At 34.0% G+C, this 21,511-nt stretch overlaps 1 protein-coding gene across 21 annotated transcripts in view; it reads left to right on the top strand.

The window, feature by feature from the left end:
- Patronin (calmodulin-regulated spectrin-associated protein patronin) overlaps nucleotides 1–21,511 on the top strand; it is a 123,123-nt gene that overhangs the window by 59,622 nt on the left and 41,990 nt on the right. For 20 of the 21 annotated variants that reach the window (XM_076527335.1, XM_076527336.1, XM_076527347.1 and 17 more), the window contains one exon: nucleotides 16,065–16,160. In XM_076527335.1, coding sequence (XP_076383450.1) covers nucleotides 16,065–16,160 — 96 coding nt within the window. Of the gene's footprint in view, nucleotides 1–16,064; nucleotides 16,161–20,811; nucleotides 20,981–21,511 lie in introns of those variants that run through there. The other variant, XM_076527341.1, reaches the window with a different exon arrangement.

Consider the following 21,511-nt stretch of genomic DNA (forward strand, 5'->3'; position numbering starts at 1 on the left):
AACTCAGTGCAAAAAGCGGACATGCCATCCAAATCGACTGGGAGTAAAGAGAAAACGTACCGAGACTGAACGAAAGAAACATGTAAAACGTCTTGAATTCAATTTTATCTGTACATTTAAAATAAAAAGTATTATGAAAAACATTAAATCGAAGACACGGTGCATTTGTTTCCGAGAATAAGAAAGTATATATATTTATATACTTATATAAACATTTTCCTGTGTGTACAACTCGCTGTTCATTCTTGCAGAAGACGTAACGCCTTTGCAATTTTAAATGGTTAAACATAAATTTTTGTCAAAATTTACAGTTTGAAAAATTCATTTTTTAATGAAATGTAAATGCATGACAATGTTCATTCTCGAAAAAGAGCGTATCGCCTTAGCAGTTTATAACCAGACTACGGATCTTTATGCAAAATCAAAATTCCTTACCTCGATTGCAACAAACAGGAATTAAATAAAAATTTATTTCCATTCACATTTTTATTCAGTTGAAAATAACCAAGCAGTATTGTTAAATTTTTGCCTTTTATTTAATGTGCTGCATTCGACTTACTTACTTTTGCCATAAATGCTTAAAATTCGTAGTCTATTTATGACGATTGAACCGCCAGATATAATTATATGTATATAATATAAAAAAACTAATATAAAAAAATATGTATATGATATAATATAAAAATCAAGCTTCGAAGTGCATACAAAAAAATGTACAGCATTAAAGAAATTTATTTTTCAGTGAAATGCAAAAATATTCTTGTGCATATTAATTCTTGCATAAAGCGTATCGTAACAGCTAGGCAAGAGAAATGTCATGAATTTAATTTTCTCTGTACTTTTATTAAAACGGTGATATGAAAAACACAAAGTCGAATACACAATGCAGCTTTCCAAGGAAGAAAACTAATTTTCTTAATGGTACCGATGCGACGGATAGTTCGAACGTGGCATTTTATGATTGTTCAAGATGGTTATTGTTGAAAAACAAGTGCGTTAAATGGGGTTTGCGTCTGATGCTCGTTTGCTCGCCTTTCTTCGTTCACAGTTTTGCCAACTTTTTTCGCTGCACGTAGCCTTGGAAGCCGTAGCAAAACCAGCGTTGGCGCGACTTGGATTTCCAACCCACGCGATCGTGGGTACCGTTTGCCCACGCACAGAAGCTTTGCAAAACGATCGTATTGCCGAGATGCGTGTTGTGCGAATGCCTTCCTAACGTTTCCGTTTTCACGCATCGTAACCGAAACAACAATTTCAACTAGTTACACGCGTACGTGTAACTCGCGTAACCGCTCTCGAATAGCCACTTTTTCCTAGAAATTACTGCGCCGTCTACGTGCCTCTAAACTATTTTATCTTCAATGCGTGCTTTTCGAAGACAAACACAAATTTTCAGCCGAGAAAATGCTCCAAACATTAACAGCAATAATTCTTAGGATAATTTATATGGCAATACACAATACAGTTACAAAAGAAGTATAATTTTATTATAGAAAGATTCACAATTTTTGATATCACCATAATGATAATGTCTCATTCAATATGCGTCTCGTTCAATTTCTTTCGTGTTGTTGCTCTATGAATTGTAATTAGAATAATTTCTCCCTAATTTTCCTTCACTTTGTATACAGAAGTGGACAATTTGGGAAGAGGAGATATGGTTATTCGAGCCTTGCACCTTGTTTTTATAATTGTTGACAATCAGTAACTATAGAAATGAGCCGCGAGACTCAAATAATCGTATCTCCTCTTACCAAACTGTCCATTTTTGTTTAAAAGTTGAAGGAAAATTAGGAAGAATTTACTGTACTCCTCAAATATATTGATTCAGTTTGACACTATTATTAACACGTGGATATTTTCAAGAAATTGGCGAAGCAACAGAGACACCGAAAAAAAATTCGGATATTCTGTAACTTTCTTCGAAAAATGAAAAAAAAACAACTAAAGAGGCGGTTTTTGAAGTTAGCTCTAAGTTTAGGGTCAAAGTACCCTAACTAATAATAGCAGTTGAATGCTAAGTTAGTAGGCATCCGCGTGAAATTATGGGTTGACCCAATAATTTCTAAATTGGGAGGCCAACGGAGAGACATGTCGAGTTGCACTGGGTTCATAATTAAAATTAACAGGAATTTGTAATAACAATTCAAATAAATTTGATGAAGTATGGTATACCGAAAAAACAAGTCTTGTTGCGCCTTCATTCAGGAAAGTTCAACGAGATAAGATACTGCATACTGTTTCTCAGTTATTAGGATGGAATTTAGAAATTTATTTCAAAGGCCTTTTTAATAACAATGGCGCGAACGCGCTTCTAACTAAATCCGACATTCCTTGTGCACCGACCGAATAATATAATTGTCCTACTTTCACGCTTGCTTAACGAGCAAAACACGAAAACTGTCAAGATAGATTACATTAAGTAGAGCTAAGCAAGTTCAGTGAAGTTTGCAAATTTCGAAGGTTTTTTTTTCACCCTAAAAATCCGTTTTCTTCTTATCCATCCGTAGTACGAATTTTTCATGTTTAAAATAGTCAATTAAATAAATAAAAATAATATGAATAAATATAAGTATAATATAAATGAATAACTTCAAAGCAGTGACTATAAATTTCTAAGTATAAATTAACAACGGATTTACTTTGATGCGTGAAATAAGTAGACTGCGGATTTATATACGAAATAGAAATTATCCGCGTCAATTGCAGGAGGTAGAAAGTAAATAGCAAGTTCTTTCTATTCGTGTTAATTTTAATAGATTGAAAACAGTACATTGATATTTTTAAATTACTTGAATCTCTCTACTGTTTTAAATTGCGCCTACTCGATTTTACCATAAACGCATAAAATCCGTAGTCTAATTATAATGAAAATAGCAAGATGTCTAAATAAATTCAGTCTTGTAATTTTTACGAAGCAACAAAGTCAGTCTCTTTTAATGCTCGGTAGAGCGCAATGTTAAAATCATTTCTCACTGAATCTTTACGTTCTTATCTCGGTCGAAATCCTTCGTAGGAGATAAAAATGGATTTTTCCGTGGGGTTGTTTACATGTCTGCATCCTCCGCGTCGGCCAATTTGGCGAATTCTCGGGGAGAAGGCTAAGACGGGGGACCGTACAAAAAACGAGAGGAACGAAAGGGGTTGACAGACAGAGCTTTTCGTCGGGACAGGGAGGGACCCTATCGTTCAGTCAAACAAACGTCGGACTTCCTGTCGTCGTCAAGGGAATTCTATTCTTCGCCCGGAAATTCGCTCGCCGTGAAGAAGCAGAATCGAAGCAAGAATATAACATCCGATCAGAACGCTTGCAAACATCGAGAGTGCAATTCTGAGAGTCGCGTTTCTCCTTTTGCAAATATCGCGGTCCGATAAAATAACAGTCGGAACGAGGAAACGGTGTCTCTATTCTAAGTATTGTTTCACGCTTTCTTTGGCCGTTACTATTCCGATCGAAGAGGTGAAAACGATTTTTGATGTTAGCGAGTGGGTGTGTATTTTGATTAACTCTTAGCAGTCGGAGACTTTTCTCAGTCAAGTACTAGCGAGTTTTGGAACATTATAAATCAAATAAAAATTTATAAGTTGGGAATGATGGCATACCATGTACTAACTAATTATTTAAGAAATTTTGTTGATACGGATTTCGTGAAACAATATTTTCAGATTTTTGTTTAAAGGTTCTACGATATCCTTCGGAAGAGACCACCGCAGTCTATTAATAACATGCTAGAAGGAAAAGGAAATTATATTTATTATGCTTACGTGTATTCTACTGCTTAGATACTGATAGCAAAAGAACAGAATTTGTTGTAGAAACAAAATTATTCTTAACGCTAAATCTTTCAAGCGCTAAAATTGATTGACTTGTTTGGTTTCATAAAAATCACAAGACTGAATTTATTTGAAATTTTCGATATTTCAACTATAATGTAATTTTAGACTAAAAAGTGTGAGATCAGTCATTATGATGGTAGATTTAGCGTTAAAACTGATTTAAAACAGAATTCTAGAAACTCGGGAATTTTGTGTTCTTGAATGCCGAATTTATCTGTACGAACAGATTCGCAAGATTTATTTAAATAATACGTTAAAAAGTAATGAATTCTGTTCATTTTCGCGGTGAATAATTATGATTTGCAAAGCTTAATAAATGAACAAGAAAGCATCTGTTTCTTCATTGCTTCATACAATATGTTTTAAATTAGTCTGGAATTATTATAAACAAATGCATGAAGGATTAAAGAAATTTGAATTGTATATTCAGACGACAGTTAATAAATGCAAAATTTCTACGAGCGACTATGATTACGTTTGATGACAGAAAATTAGAGTTTGAAAGTAAAATGCTGTTAATATGAGGTTTTATAATATTACACCATTTTTCGAGGTAATTCTATGGTAGCGTGGCATATTAACGGTATTCCGAGGTAACGCGTGCTGGAAGTTACCGTGAGCCGACTAGAATGCAATTTATTATGTATACCGGTTCGATGCAATGAAATGCGACACGCCGGTAATCGCATCTTTACTATCCTCTTACGGATAAGGTTATGCCACGATTAGAGCCGTCTTATTTCCGAACCCAACCGCGCCTAACACGTTCACGTGGTCTAGGTAGCACGATCAACTTTGTAGTGTCATACTTCAAATGTTGCTTAGATTCAAATAGCAACATTTTACGCTAAATTCGGATATTTTTTTTGTCATGAGACTATGAAAGTTTTTGTTATCGAACTTTCTTCTACACTTTCGCGCGTATTTTAACAAATTCCACAATTTTTTGGACGCAGGTCAATTTAAAATTGAGCTTGGTGTAACAAAATTAACTGCATTCTTCCATCAAATTGTAAAACCTGGTATTATAAAACACCAGATAAATTCGTCTTTTACATCTTTGTGTGTGTTTCAACAAACTCCACGATTTTTTTGACACGGAACGAATCAAAATTGGATTTGGTATAACAAGATCAAGTACATTCGCGAAAAACGCGTCTAAATGAGTAATTTCTACTTTGCGATTTTTTGCCACCAAATTACAAAATAAATGATATAAAATTCTAGAATATTTTTCTGTAATATAAAATTCTTGAAAATTTTTCTAGAAAGCTTTTGTTATAAAACTCCTCTCTAGAAGTTTGTGTAAGTTTTAACGAATTCCACAAATTTGTTGACACAGGAAAAATAGAAATTGAATTCGTTGTTGGCAATCAACCGTATCCACGATAATTTGAAGAAATCTACTCGTCTGAAGCAAAGTTGGACTTTGATAGAATATTTACTGCAAATACGACTGCAACGTTGAACGATGAGAAAAATGTACACGATAATAAATGATGCATCTACGGATACTAACATTGTATAGACTACCTATTCCCTTCTCCTTTTTAAATTGGGAAAGATACTTTAAAGTTTAATCGCAATTCCAATAAACGAAGTAATGGATCGCTATCTAATGCATGGACAAGGATGTATTGTGTAGGTTCCAAGAAATACAAGTATAAAGGAAATAGCATCACATAAAACAGAAATAGCTTCGTGGGACAGATGATGAGCTAATCTTTTTGCCTCACCACTTTTTTCGTTTTTACATTAGTTGTTGACAAAGCTGTACGGAATTACAATCGAATTGTTCTAGAAATTAAAATTACAAAGCAATTCAATTGCATTATAATTCAATCACATTGCAATTGATAATCCAGATCTCTAGTCAACGTCATTAGTAATTGTAATTGGAATACAATTACTAAGTGCTAAGTAATAAAATTACATCAATTACGAATCACGTAATTGACGTAATTGAATTAATATTAAGAATTGCGATGTAATAGGTAATAAGGGAAGGCAAAAAATGGGTATACGAAAGAAGAACATAAAAATGTATCTCATTTCTTCGAAGTTCTGAAGTGTAATTTGCAGAACTGTATTCTAATTACATTGCATTCCAATTACCTTATATTAAATAATTAACAAATGGATTAACTGAAATCGCTATAGTTAGTTGAATTACTATGCACTTGCAATACAACGTAATTAAATTACGAAATTGAATTACAGTGTAATTGGATTAGCACAACCGTGGTTGCTGGTTATATTTAGCAGAGTGAGATAGGATAAGGAATGGAATAAAGATTCCGTGTGCACTGTGTGTAACGTTTTATTTAAAACAGTGCTTGTATGCACCATTATGCTGTGTCGCGATTTTTTGTGTCGAACGTCAGTTCGGCGACTAGAGCTCGCGACGACCGAAAACCCGCGCGCCCAAGAGCAACTCATATCAACAAACATGAACACACACGCGTGTTTACTCATTTTGTCCGTTGTACATATCCCGGCATTAGTTGAGTCCCATTATGCAAGGGATATTCGAGTAGCCAACAGTAGCTAATTATAGTGAAGTATTTCTCGTTCGCTTTATGGAAATCGCTGCAACGGTCGCGAGGAATTCGGGCATCCAGCAGCTAGCAACTGTGAAACGTGGCACGGTCTGCCGCAAAGCAGACATCTCCTTCAATAATTTCGAAACGGACGAAATCTGCTCTAAAAAGCGCATCCACTTTCATTCCAATTCGTGTCAAGATACACTTTGAGCGTTCAGGAATGACGTTGCAACGAGTATGCGCACACGAATGCACGCACACATCGAAGTGGATCGCGGCGAGAGTGCCAACACCCATTTTAATAATTTCTAAAGAAGAAACTTTGATACTGAAAGTTCGAGATAGGTCGAAACGATTTATGATATGTTCTCGTTTGGTCGTTAGCAGGATTGCGAAGCTTCTCCTATAGGAAATTATTAAACACATTGGTTTATTTACAATGGGCCACGCAAGTTACAGCATTGTTCGAATTGTTACGAATAAGTGTTTATCCAAGATAATTGTTCGAATGAATTCTTTTTAGTCAAATCTTTTATTCGAACAATAATTATTCACTATTCTATCTATTTATTCGTACAATTTTCTCATTTTTATTCATATACACTGTTTAAATATACATTTTAAATTATTCGAATAATAATGTATTATCTCTAATCTACTGCAATTGTTGAAAAAAGATAAATAACTGTAACAAATAAAATTAGTTTCTATTTCTTGCAACTGATGCAGAAAATATTTCTTCTGCATAAAAATCCGCAATCTACCGATAATTTTTTCGTAGCTGAAAGATACAGTGACATTTGTAAGTGACAAATCAAATGAAGCTGTGCTAAGTAAATATAAGCTTTGATCTGAGTTTTACACATTTTTGACGATTTTCATTCGCCGAGGATGCACTATGATCCTCTCAGTCTGTTCGTCGGAGATCATCGAACCGAAACTTGCGTCCCGATGGGATCGATCAAGCTTGACTCTCTCTCTCTCTCTTTCTTTCCGTGTGTTCCTAACGCAATACTCCGTGTCGTATAACTACTAGCTGTTAGCGATGACATAGCTTCTTTTTATAGACGCACGTATACGCGCGTAATGCACGCGTCCGCGCTCACCTTTTTCCGCGTGCTGATTGGCGTCTGCCCGAGCTCAAACGCAATCTTCTCTCTTATGTGCTCGCAAATGATGCATCACGGGATCCAAGGGATATCCTGATCTTGGCGACCGGTGTTTAAAATTTCCTCTGTCATCGCGAAGCAGAGAACCAAACAAAAAGAGTGTAACGAAATTAAGATTGCGCAGTTTCTAAACGTATCGCATTCTGGGGCAGAAAGTATACAAAAGCGGTAAAAAACATATTCTTACTGAAATCATATATTTATGTGCAGTTGCACGCGTATATGTGGTCTTATTAACATGGGATCGTGCAAATGACAAAAAAATTGATAACTCGTGAACTACTAATTCACGAATAATGCGCATTAAATCATCAACAAATGAAGAACAAATTGAGAGCAACTTAATTGAGAGCAAATTAATGTTTCAATGTCTCATCTTCTATAATTTATAAAACGAAGTTGAGATTGAGTTGATAATATTCTGATCGACTGATAGAACGATAGAAGCGAATTTAGAATGTTCATTCTTCGAAGACAGTTAATTCCAATGCTGTTAGGCATGATCACCAAGTAGCAGTTAATTTCTTTTTTGCATGTTAGAGTTGAGACTTATGAAATTACAATATTATTAATTACAAAATACAAGTGAAATTCTGCTGAATTTAAATACATTCATGCTTAGCACACTTATTCCCATCGACACTTATTATTAACATCGACGTTTGCTGTGCATTTACCCGGAGTGTAAAATTTGTTGATCACCGTGTCGCCGATGCGGTAAGAAATATATGGACGGAAAAGAAATTGTAATTACAGAGAACGATCGATCGTAAAACAAGACAGAAGTGGCTCGCGATGATATAAAATATTAGCAAGGTGGTGATATCCGACGTCTCGATTAAGCGCCTGGAAAAGCAATGCGGAAATAACCGAGTGAATGAATCCACGATTGCGGAAGCACAGCCGACGCGTAAGGTTAGCGCCGTCTGGCTATTGCATTGTCTCTTGAGTTTAGTTGAAAAGGAACAATATCTTTTACACGTTATTGTTGTATTTTAACAGACATCAGCGCGCTGAAGATTCCAATCTTATCTTTATTTCAAATACGATAATCTTTGTCAGGAAATTCGGTAACTATAGTGACCCACTATGGTGCTATCATGAAATTATATATAAATAACATAATACTAGTGAATAGAACCAATATCAACGATTGCCAGACGTGGGTTAGAATCATAGTGGCGTAAGTCATATTTTCGAAAATTTTGACTTATGTCCGAAAATGTCAAAATGTTAAAAAGATAAAATGGAATAAATTATATTTTACTATGATTAATTTAACTCTAAATTATCTTAGCAATAAATTTGGACAGTAAACAATGCACATGTTAGTAAATAATAACACTCCTTATTTCTCGCAATGAGGGAAAACTAGAGGCATTACTATTTAACAGTGTAATAGCAAATTTAACACGTTTCCGATCTGCATACAAATTTTGTATAAAAATCATATTTACAGATATACATATTGCGTTCAAGCTCTTATAATGGTGACTTGCTAAAAAAAAGACCATGTTACTGTGTTTTGAACTTTTCTTTCGACTGGAAACGTATTTGTACGGAAAAACGAATTATCGATTTTTGTTTTGCAATTCAAATTTCTGGAGAGAGTGTAACAGGCTGCGGGCACCTGGACACGTGCTAGAGAATTTTTTCTGATTTTTTGCTTGAAGATCATGATTACAAATTCGTTTTTCATCTGGTTAGAATAAAATCCGTGAGAAAGAATCAAGGAAATGCAGATTTCTAATTGAAAACCACTAGAACTAGCGAGGGAAAAACGCGATTGCCATATATTGCTTTGAAATAATTACATCATTATGTAAATTCTCATTTCACAAAAATTAAAAGTAACGAAAAGTTTGCTTCATCATCTAAAAGATCACCCATCGTTAAAAGAAAATAAAAATGCTGCTAAACCCTACTAGTTTCTACGTTTCCTCGCATTTAAAAAATCTGTACATAATACGTAATAATAGTAAGATACCATTAAAATTTCGTGTGATTTTTAGTATAATGTAAGCTTGAACTGAGAGAGAATTATAAAAAAATTTCTTATGAAAACATTTTTATAATTTCAATAATTATTAAACGGTAATTTCACGTATTCATCTTTGTCATGAATGCATAAAATTCGCGGTCTGGTCATTATACTCATACCCTTTTCAACCGAAAGTGACTGTCAGTTACGCAAAAAAAGGTTTGAGTATGTCCAAAAGGCTTCAAGACCGCTTTATCGTTTTTGGCTCGTCGCTCGCGTTGATCGTCGATTTGGAGAATAGCCGACATTTTTGGTCGCTTTATATCTTTGTCCCGCTTGTTGATAAACGCCGGAGACTTGCGCAAATATTTAGCTGCACCTCTCGCAGACATCTTTGGCCCTTTCGATTGCAACATAAGGACGCTGCTTCAAATCTTTCTTTATACGCTGCACTTATCTCGAAAACTTCTGTCATAATTCATTGACTCGACACTGAGAGACACTAAGAGTTTGCGTACGATTTTATGTGACAAGGTATAATAAATGCAGAGTTTTATTATAAATAATGATTAATGTAATACAATGTTCAAAAATGTACACAGGATATCGACATCAGAACGTTCTTTACATCAAGAAACATTAACGACGACTGAAGAAAACATTTGCAGTATTTAATCTCCCTTACATCATACGTTCAAACATACATACAATAAGCCTTTGAAAGCAAACGTAAGTAAATGTAAGCCAAAGAAGTTAATTTTAAGATAAAGAAGGACGAATTAGAAGTTCTGTAAAATGCAACAATATAAAAAATTGTTACAAGTCTTTCATGTAAATCATTTTCGAGCTTTAACTTACAATAATAAAAAGAAAACGAATAAAATATTAAATGAAGTCTTTCATGTAAATCACTTTCGAGCTTTAACTTACAATAATAAAAAGAAAACGAATAAAATATTAAATGAACTATAATTTTATAATGTTAAATCAATCTAGCAAAAGATTGATTAACACCATTGATTAAACAGCTCATATAAATGTTATGGCAATTATATTCAATCATTATGCTATATGTATACTGGATTATAGCGGAATATGGAAATCCCGTGGCACCACGGGGCAACTATTTCGTTGCTTTCAATCATTTTTCCCCCCCTTTCGGTGTCACAACCCAGATTCCTTCTCCTGCAGGAGTATCACGTGCAAATCTCCTTGGAATTTCATTTGGCGACGACATATGCACTTTCACGGTTTATTTAACAGCCTCGCAATTCCGTATGAAACTGATCAATTCCGCAGAATTGCGCGTATCTCGTTTTACCAGGCCGTATCTACGTCAAACGCAGCATTTTTAAAAGAATATTCGATGGCAACCGATACTTTACCATCTCCTGTTAATTAATTTGCTTCGAGTTCTGGGACATTTTTCCAACTAAGATGGTATTCAGTATAATATTTAATTTTCTGCGATTTTCATTAATATCGTGATTACCTGTTTGCTTGGCAGAGTGAGGGTCGTCTGTTGACAAGTGTCCTTTATACTCTCATTAACTCTAAACATACCGTGCCCGTCAACACTAACTATACCGAGCGCTAATATTATAGATTGTGGATCTTTATGCAAAATAGAAATTTTATATATACAAAACAAAAGTTAAAGAAAAATGTATTTCTCCTGTTTTATATATATATATTAGTTCTAATAAATGGAAAATAATGCGGGAACATCCTTAAATTCTTTTGAGGTCTTCACTGATTCGTATCTCGCTTATCCATTTTTGCATAAAATTTGCGGCCTACTTATAAAGGTTACAACATTGATCAACTTTAATCTTTTGTAATTTTTATATTACTGTATGTTCGAATAAATGAATTTATTTAACGATAGCGCTGGTGAAAGTATTTGCATAATTTCAATGATTCTAAAATAAAAATGATCAAACCGGTGATTTTTATTTAAAAATTGCTGAAATTATTAATGAAAAGTAATCGGCATAACGTGCATGTATTGTACGATTTGAAGAGAGCGTGTATATTCCGAACGTTTATAGTTAGTTGTCGTTAACGTCTCATGAAGTGAAGACGTTGTTCTTTCTGCTTATCGATTTTCTGCCTCTTCATATTATATAATACGTCTACATGTTATATTAAATTCAATTACACAAAATGCTCTACTTTAATCCTAAAACCTTATTAATATCGAAGATTCTTTCATAGATTTCTTAATTCAAGCGTGCATTATAACCAAAAGCGGCGGAAAGTCTAAATGAATTTAGTCTTGCCATCCTTATTAACATCGAATTTGATTCGTTGCGTTTTTACAAAGTGCACAGGCTAAAAGCTTTCATATTTTACTTCTTAATTAAGCAAATGTACATACATACATGTACGACATCTGAAAATATTTGACTACTTAACGTACAAGTTAAGTTCTACTATTATAATGTTCGTGTTACGTGAAACTTTTTATAATAATCTCAATATTGTATGCAGATAAAACTACCAAGACTATATGGCTAAAGTTTGAATCGAATTCGGAAGCAGATATGCAACATATAAAATGTTTCTTACGACCATATGCTCCACGAACGTGCAATCCATCTGAACTTCTTTTCTGCATTGTACTCACTTTTCCAAAAATTGAATTCAAAGGAGAATAAATTAAATTTTTAACCGTAAGGAAATGTTCAAAAGATGCTTCTTGTGAACTGTTCTGTCTATAAAATGTGTGTTCTATGCATAAAATTCTATGTTGAAAATATTGCAAGAAGTTAGATGGTGAATAAGCAATGTTCACATGGAGACTCCTTTAAACAAATTTTTTGAATACTTCAAATTTTATTTAAAACACATACTTGTACTTATATGTTGTATTTGAAAAGTGGAAATACTTTTGTGGACTATTGTATGCACAATGAACAATGTAATTTTTGAAAGATCCGTGATACAATTATCGGCGTCAGTGAAATATGGAACACGGTACCAGCGATGTCGCGAACGAGGTAACCAAATGTTTAAACATGTTCCGGAATTTCATCCAGTCTTTTTCCCCGGAGTCGCCGGGGGGGGGGGGGGGGGAGAATGGCGCATCGAATATTGAAGACGTTTGAGACCGTCCGGGCCTTTTCACCGTGCCAACGTCCCCTTAAATCGTTTATGCTCCATACTTGATTATCTAACCTCTCTTGACATTTTTTATACGCTTTTTACGATTTCAAATTCTCCATTCGCATGCTTTTATTAGCTGTTTGCCAATTTTTATGCATTTATGGCACTTGTAAATATCGGAAATGTAAGAACATGTGTAATCGATAAAAGTAGTAGGTTGGTTTCATTTTTACTGCAGAAGATCTAACGCTTTGGCAACTGGAAGTTTGTCGGCAATCTGTTTAATAAACTTGAGCTTTGCGGAACAATTTTTACATGACTTTCGGTTGCATTTAATACGGTGCTAAATATTTCAGTGTGCTGGGAATACCAATATTGGTTACAAAATTTTCTCAGATGAAACATATATATAGATATAGGGTGAAAGGTAATTGATATTTTCTCTTTAGACACTGTAAAATATCGAATTTTATGTTAGTTGCGTTGTAAAATATATTTCTTTATAATTTAACATTATGAATGAAATACAATTCTTTTTATTTAGATTAGAAAGCAAAAATGGTTGGTATAAATTATACAGCATAAATGGTTCAAGTATTATCTTAGGATCTCTTTTGCAACTGTTTCTAATGTAAGTGGAATATGAGGATCAATTACTGTGCTGTATCTTGGATCTTAATAACTTTCTTCCATATGGTAATCCCTCGAAGAAAGCGATTCTATTGCATTACACGAGACAATCGATTATTTTGCAAATAAATTTTATATTAAAAAGTCGTCAATTATTTATGTTCGACTTCGAAAGACTCTCAACACTTTATCCGCCGTTACTTACTTTTACTAACTATTTTAAAACCAAAGATGGAGAATTGAGAAGTTCTTCGAAAATCGTTCGAAACAACGACAATTTTACTTGCAAGTAATATAATATAACAATTTCTTCTGAGATAACGGTTTAAGGAAAATTATCGAGTTTCTTTCATATATACACTTGCCGACAAAAGTTAAGAAATATGTTACACAGGTGCATAGTAAACTTTTTTAAAATAGTATACGAATTTGGATTGTGTCGATGGAAATATTAATTTCATTGTTTTATAATTTCTTTTATTCTTTTTGTCTTTATTTTACTTTCTTAGTTCTTTTTTAATTTTTTTCATTTTTATTGTATTTCTTATTTGTCGTATGTACTAAACAAAACAATATTGCAATATAAACAATGTGTTATATGTTTCACTATAATATATAAAGGAGACCAATGAAAAAAATCATCAATCAAATGTTGTAACATTTTACCCGCTTTCTATATTTTATTAATAACTTATATATACCTTAATGCACAACAAAACCGCCGTAATTAAATAATATCGAATAAGTAGATAAGCGGTTCGTACAATAATTGTCGTTCTAAATACAACAGTTCAGGTGTAATCGTGTTCTAAAATCAAAGTGTTACAACCGTCATCGGTTTCCCCTACTTTTAATTTAATAAGATGTATATTTATTAAAATAACGATATCTAAAAAATTTAGATATTAACGATATCTAAAGTTACTTAACTACGTTAAAGTTTCTTAAGCGTGGCTCAGCTATTAAAAAGACTAATTACGGACTTTCGGTAAACAAAATGTACAGTAACACTAACAAGCAAAATATCGTCGAAAAAAGTTTATCGTGTTATTTCCATTCTAATACTACCATTTCGAACGACTTAAATGGATCTAGTTTGTAAAATCCGGTACAAAACGTGATGGTCGTCTGTTCCAAAGGATGACGACTGTACAACAATGGCAGTGTCGGTCGATAACAATGATTGGCCGGACTTCGTTGACCCCCTTAGCTTCGCTCACGTGCCGGGGGCCTCGCCCAAATGTTATAAATTGCCATTTTTCCCGACGAAAATACCAGAGCAGTTTCGTGACCGGCTGGCGACGTAATCGGAGGCTGTTATCGTAATTAAGCTTGAAAAAGCGGCTGTCTCTTAATTAATTAAACCAACTTCTAAGGGGAGTGCAGCCAAGGTCGTGCTCGACGGGAAACTCTGTTCAGATTTTTCTGCGATTTTTATTCCGACGCACTCACGAATGTAATTCTATTTATTTATCCATTTTTAATGCATAATGCCGTGTTGACGTCCAGCAGATTGTTCATTTTGCATTTGGTAATATTATTTCTGCATATAGAGCGTTGCGCAAAAATGAGTATACATTAGAATCGATTGTCTTTTTTTCGTAATTGAACAAAATTAATTCTTTTGAGATTTTGGAAGGACTATTTTATATTGCGCAATGTCTAAACAAATATTCGTGAAAATTGCAGATGATTTGAATGATAAAAGAAATATCGTAGCTACTTAACAGTAGTCTGCGGATTTTATATATTTACGATAATAATGGATGTGTCAAATTTAAATTTTACGCAAGGCAGTGAGAAGGTTCAAAGAAACTAAGAATGTTGGGGTACTAATTTCACCTTATGGAAATTATTAATGGAAGAAATCAAATTGTACTTGGTTCTTATATTTTGTAATTGATGTATAAAATTTGTATTTTGCGTAAAAATTCGCGGCGCGCTTGTCATTAATTTATTTACGTAGCGACGATTTCATCGAAATCGATTTGAGCTACAACCAATGAAAGATGTCAAACTCTGCAGTTTCCATCAAAAATTTTGAAAAACTGTTATCCTTAATTGTGTATGGCTCATAAACAACGTTAATCAATTTCATTGCGTTGTTCAAATTTTGGTTACAAGCACACATAAAAAAGTTGAGTAACGTACGAGTACAATTTTCGCAAAAATTCTCTTAAACATTACCTAGCAAGCCAATCCTTCTAACACAACATAAATTTCATTTATTTCAATTTTAAACGGTGTATACTACTCACTTTTGCCCATCGCTGAACTTAAATAAAGAAATCTAATGTTTCGTTGTTGCTAACAAATATATTTGTCGTCGTATTGCAATTGTTCTCTAACTTATGTTTGATTATTGCTCGAATCTAAATATTTATCGTTCATTTCACTCGGAATGTTGTATACAAAAAGATGCTAGACGTTTTGCGGTTTTAGGCAAAGGGTAGCAGTGCTTGAATATTTTAGTAACAATAAGGCGTGAAGAAGCGTCTCGAGTGGCTAGCAAAGAGGCACGTCTCATTGTTCGATCGAAGGCGGCGTGATAAAGATCGGCGGTTCGTGATCGCCAGTCGATGATTTTATAGGTGTAAAAGTGTTGTCGAGACACCTGCAGTGCTTTCAAAGCATGCCGCTTCGTCAGAAATATTTTATAAATGGTTGATTTTTTGGGAATTTCTTGCGAGAAACTTCACTCCGTTCGCGTGAAACCTGATAAGTTTATCCCCCGTGTTTTCATTATTGATTCAAGAGATTGTCGATGATTAATTTGTTTATTCTGTATTGTTCCAGGCCAAACAACGTGCCTCCGTGAAATGGCTTCTGTCGAAGGCGTACAACAACCGAGTGCCCGAAAACCTTCGAGAGCCATATTATGTTGACCATGAGGTATGCAACACACGATTGTTTTATCTTTAGATCAGCTAGAGTGTCCAGAGCCTATAAAATATTTTAGCGTCTATATACGAACAATTTTTAAAACCTGTGGGAGGGTTGTAGAAATTGTCACCAATGTCTTGGATGTACGAAAGAATTGTAGAAGCTGTGAACAGCAATTAGGATCTATGAAAAAATTGTAGGAGCTATAAACAACAGTTAGAATCTACGAAAACAGCTTTAAATACTATAAACAACTAATCGGACCGACGAAAAATTGTAGAAGCTATGAACAAAGCTTGAGATCTATGAACAAATTATAGGAATAATGATTGGGACCTATTAACCCTTTGCACTCCAGTGGCGACTCTGAGGCACCACTAATATTTGTTGTATCACCTTTTAGGATGATTTTGATATTAACAAAGTTTACACGTTTGAAAAGTTAAGTTAAGAGTGTAACCGTTGCGCGAGTCCCAAGAATCAATTTTCATATGTGCATAAAATGCATTTTCTCATATAAAATAGAAATACTGTTAGAAAAATGATTTTATATTTTCAGTTGAAATAGCTTCGAGTGCAAAGGGTTAAAAATTGTTGTAGATATGAACAAAGCTTCGAGTTTATAGTAAAATTGTGGGAACTGTGAACAAAGTTTAGAGCCTATGAAAAAAATTGTAGAAGCTATGCACAACAATTAGAATCTCTGAACAGATTTTAGAATGTATGAACAATAATTAGAGAGAGAGGACCTACGGAACACAATTTGTAGAAGCTGTGTAGAACAATTGGGATCTGTAACAAAGTTGTTGGAACTATGAACAACATTTCGAATCGGTGAAAAAATTGTGGGTACTATCAATGAACTTGTGAATGAAGGAACGAATTATATAAAAGTTTGGGACTTTCGCAAAGATTGAAAGAACTGCGAAGAAGATTTGAAGTATTCGAAAAATTGTAAAATCAACGAGTGAAGTTCGGTAGCTACAGAAAATGTTTCACTTCAGAATTCGTATCGATATTTTATAAACTCGATTAACTTGAAGCTTCTCGGGTTGTTGTTCGAATAGAAGAAACGTTCGAACTGTCGATAACTGTAGCGCAATATAATAAGTAAGTAGTTATCGGTGTGAAATCTCATTATCGCAGAATGACCATTGAAATACCCTACAAAATTCAAGAATTTAAGATAATCTTTGGATGGAAGTTTAATTTCGCTGAGTGTGCTTTTCTTTAATGAAGGGAAGGCATGTATCATTCTTTGGTAGAAGAATGTCGAGAGGATCGGGAGACGCTTAAAGGGGCGGCTTCCTCAACTTTTTAAAGCATCCTGGAAACTCTTTTGTGGCACACGTGGTTATTTAACGACGGAGGAGAGAACCGGTTTCATCGTGGATGGCATACAAAGTTGCTGGGCGTTTGCTCGGGCGATGCTAATAAACTTTTCTGAAAAGAATTCTCGCCGAAAGTCGATAACGAGCGCGGGAAATTCCAGGAAACTTCCACAGAAATAATGAGAAACGCGCGCGAAAATATCTTCGATCGAAACGCGCAAACATTCGCATTCTGTGCCAACCATTTATACATCAATCAATACAATATGCTATACATAATGTTTCCTACATCTTCTAGGCACAATGCTTCCGTTTTCCCTTGTCGATGAAAGGGCGAGGCTCGCAATTTCTTTTCTCAAAAGGAGATGTCGAATTTCGATCCATAAGAATTTAACCTTTCGAGTGCTGACATATTTTATTCGAATAACGAGTAACATTTTATTCGTAGAATTTATTCGAAATTTTATTCGGAACGTTATTCGATTAAATGATTTGTATAAAATTTTATTCGCAACATTTATTCGATGGTTGTATTCGAAATGTTATTCGCAGAAACATTATTCGTTATTAGGAATAACTTCTTGGTTTGTACATTTATTCAGATCCAATGTTATTTCTGTATTCAAAGAAGTTCAGCAAGTACATTCCTTTACCATCAAAGGTTCCTTTATTTAACAATTATATTAACACATGTCTCTCTCTGAATCTGCGAACATCTAAACGTAAATAACTAAACAAAATAATTATCTAGTAAATTTTTTGTTCATTACGCGTCGTTTATTAAGTACTGAACAGTATCGATTATACGGGATTATATAAATACTCTCATTCGCAAATTTATTCGAATACAAATTTATTTGAATAATTTATTATATTCGAAATTCTATACTCGGATAAAATTTTATACTCTCAATATTACTCTCAATTTGTATACATTTATTGTAGTTTCTTCAACATTCTACAAAACAGTGGAATTCGAAGTTTAGTAAAACGGAACACAGTGTAATGGTTTTACCACTTAGCTACCATCATTGTAATGGCTTTTCTCGATGTCAACATTTTTAAGGGTGCGCCACTTTGTACAGTGACATACTTTTACCCGCATTTAAAACCTAGCACATTATACACACTGGCCGTACGTAAGTATTTGGACACGTGATGGAATCTTCTCTAAAGCTTTGTTATTATTGCTACTTTATGAAAATTTATTAGAGAAGAATTGTGAATTATATTGTAACATTGTTAAGTCAAACTGTTTATGAGATGTAACCTTACTTTTTAATAATCTTGATAATTTCGTATCTTCGATAGTCTTATCTTCATTAACTCGCTATTAAAGTGCTCATTTCACATCACCTTATGATTAACTCTTCGCCAACATTATGAGTTTTTGCTAACGATTGGCGTTACGCACTTTTTATTTGCAAAAATTAATTTTTATTGTTCCATTCCGAGATATTGATTGAAGTTTATAATTTACTGTAGAAGCGTTAGTTAAAGGAAATATTTAGCATTTAAATTAAAATGTTTTAGACCACCCGATAGAGGGTTAAAATAATACATTGAGCAAATAATTCGGAAAGATAGTTGAAATTATTTAGTTTAGTAGATTATTTAGTTTAGTTAGTAGACTAAAATATTTAGTTTTATACAGCAGATTTTCATATAATACGAATGTCTATATCTCACTAAAGATTGCTATACAACTGAAGGTTGCTATATAATTCAGTATATAACGAAAAGAAAATATGTCGAAACAAGCAGCTAATTATGTATACTGGAACGATGACGTTAGAACGTATCGTCGGATGATTCGGACAATGACTAGATTAAAAGAGTGTTTTTTTAGGTTTCAGTCAACCCTTAATCGAATTGTAAATTATTGTTTCACTAAATATTGCATATTTTCAAATTGGTAAGTGCAGATAAATTTACGTTGAAACATTTCAAACTTGTTGAGTTAATAGAGGAGTACACGAATTTTAAAATAACTAGACTAACGTATGACTTGTTTATAGTTGCGTGTGGCCGTCGCGGCCGTCATAATCCAGTTAATGATTAACTAATTATGACTACATAATAAACTTGTTAAATCGCTTCTTTCATTGTTTTTGTATGGAACAAAATACATCGTTCATAAACATCAGCGATATTATTCGTGTCATAACAGGAAAATTTGCGTATAACACGATTTACTATAACACGACTTCGTGCAACTCATAATCCATTATCGCGTTATACAATGGAAAGCCACTGTATTGACTATGTATGTTCGTACGAGACGAAAACTATGAGCACAGTTTCATTGGAGAGTTTCGAATGAAATAACCATTTATTTAATATTTTATGGCGAAGTCGTAAGTGCGCAAGTACTTTTGGACAGTAATGTATACTGGAATCATTTTTACACACGAAATATAAGAATAGAATTGTATTTGTTGTTTTTAGTTAACTGTAATTTTGATGAAATGTATAATGGAAAGCAGGGTACGAAATAAACGGATACCTTCCATTGTGAACAAAATTCTGTTCGATCTTATTCGTGTCTTGCGTAACTTTTACGAAGGGTGTTCTTACCTATTGGCAACATTTTTCAATAAACGTTCTCATGGAACAGATATTTTAGAATCTGTACATTAAAAGTTTCATAGAAACATATTCTATTAGGCTGTTCATGGAAAAAGTCCCCATAAAAATGAATGAAGCACTTCAATCGTTATGCGTATGCTAGATTTATTTATTAATAAATAAAATTAATAATAAATAAATAAAATTTTAGACTTTTCAAAAAGGTCGTTGTTACGTCAGCTAATTGTTTAATAATATCGATACACATATTACTTGCGATCTACTAAAATTATTCAAAAGGAATGAAACCTCTAAGTGGCTTGTCCTTCCCCAATGGGTGCAGCAAATTTTTACTTTGCATAAAGTGTACTTACGCAAAAATTCCGAAACTCCGTCGAACCTTGGTGAAAAGCAACGAACATCGATTTCGGTATCAATACCATTTTTGTACGGTGTACCGTGCCGTAACTCAGAGTTTATGTCAGATTGAAAAATAATTAGCCGAGAAAATCCGATCTGCAAATTTATTTACGAAAATGGGTAAGCTCGCACAAACATCCGTGTCCGCTGGTGACGTCGAAGCAAAGAAAAACCGTGTTACGCCATTACTGCATCGTAACCGCACCTTGCCTTCCTCGCACAGCGTATGTATACGCGGAAGCGTCGGTTGTCGTCGTTGATCCGGTTAAACCAATCAAATTATCCAGCGATAGGTCCTCGTTCGACCTGTTTTACCTCGACAGTAAATCATGGAGTCGCTGTGACGAACGTTCCTCGGTGTTTTTCGTTCCGCGACGTCTCGAGATGTATTTGATCAAGGATCTATTTTTCGTTTTGCCGTGCGCATCGCAGGATTCTGGTTCCGGTGACTCGAAACGCGGGAGGTCGATCGCAGAGGAGAATTTGTTTAATGCACGTCGACGGCGCAAGGTGAAACCCGTGAATTTCGCTGTAAAAATTGCTAGAGACCGGGCTTTGACGTTATTTAACCTTTTGCGCACGAGTGGCGGCTCTAAAGCGACGTTAAAAATTGTTATTCGACGTTTCAAAATAATGTTGACGGCATCGAATTCGTTTATATTTGAGAAACTGTCAAAAGGGCAGTGATTATACGCGTCAACGAACTCAACTTTATGCGCATAAATTACAATAAACCATATAAAATGAAAACGTTGCAGGTCGGACAATATGTATTGGATTTCGAATTAAACTAGTTACGAGCGCAAAGGGTTAAATAATATATTTAGATAATACGTAGAACTTTTTATTTTATTCGCAGTGGAATGTCATGTTTTTTTTTTAATTGTTGTGACAAATTAAACCGTTTGTTCGTTGCTTTTTCGTTTCGTATTTCAACAAATTTTTATTCAAGTTATTCTTTAATTTGAATGCCAGTGAATCTTATGCCAGGTTTTGTTACAATTTTATTACAGAATGGCTCCATTAATTCGAGTATGACAT

Source organism: Megalopta genalis, chromosome 19 (genome assembly GCF_051020955.1).
Source record: "Megalopta genalis isolate 19385.01 chromosome 19, iyMegGena1_principal, whole genome shotgun sequence".
In the NCBI taxonomy this organism is placed as follows: domain Eukaryota; kingdom Metazoa; phylum Arthropoda; class Insecta; order Hymenoptera; family Halictidae; genus Megalopta; species Megalopta genalis.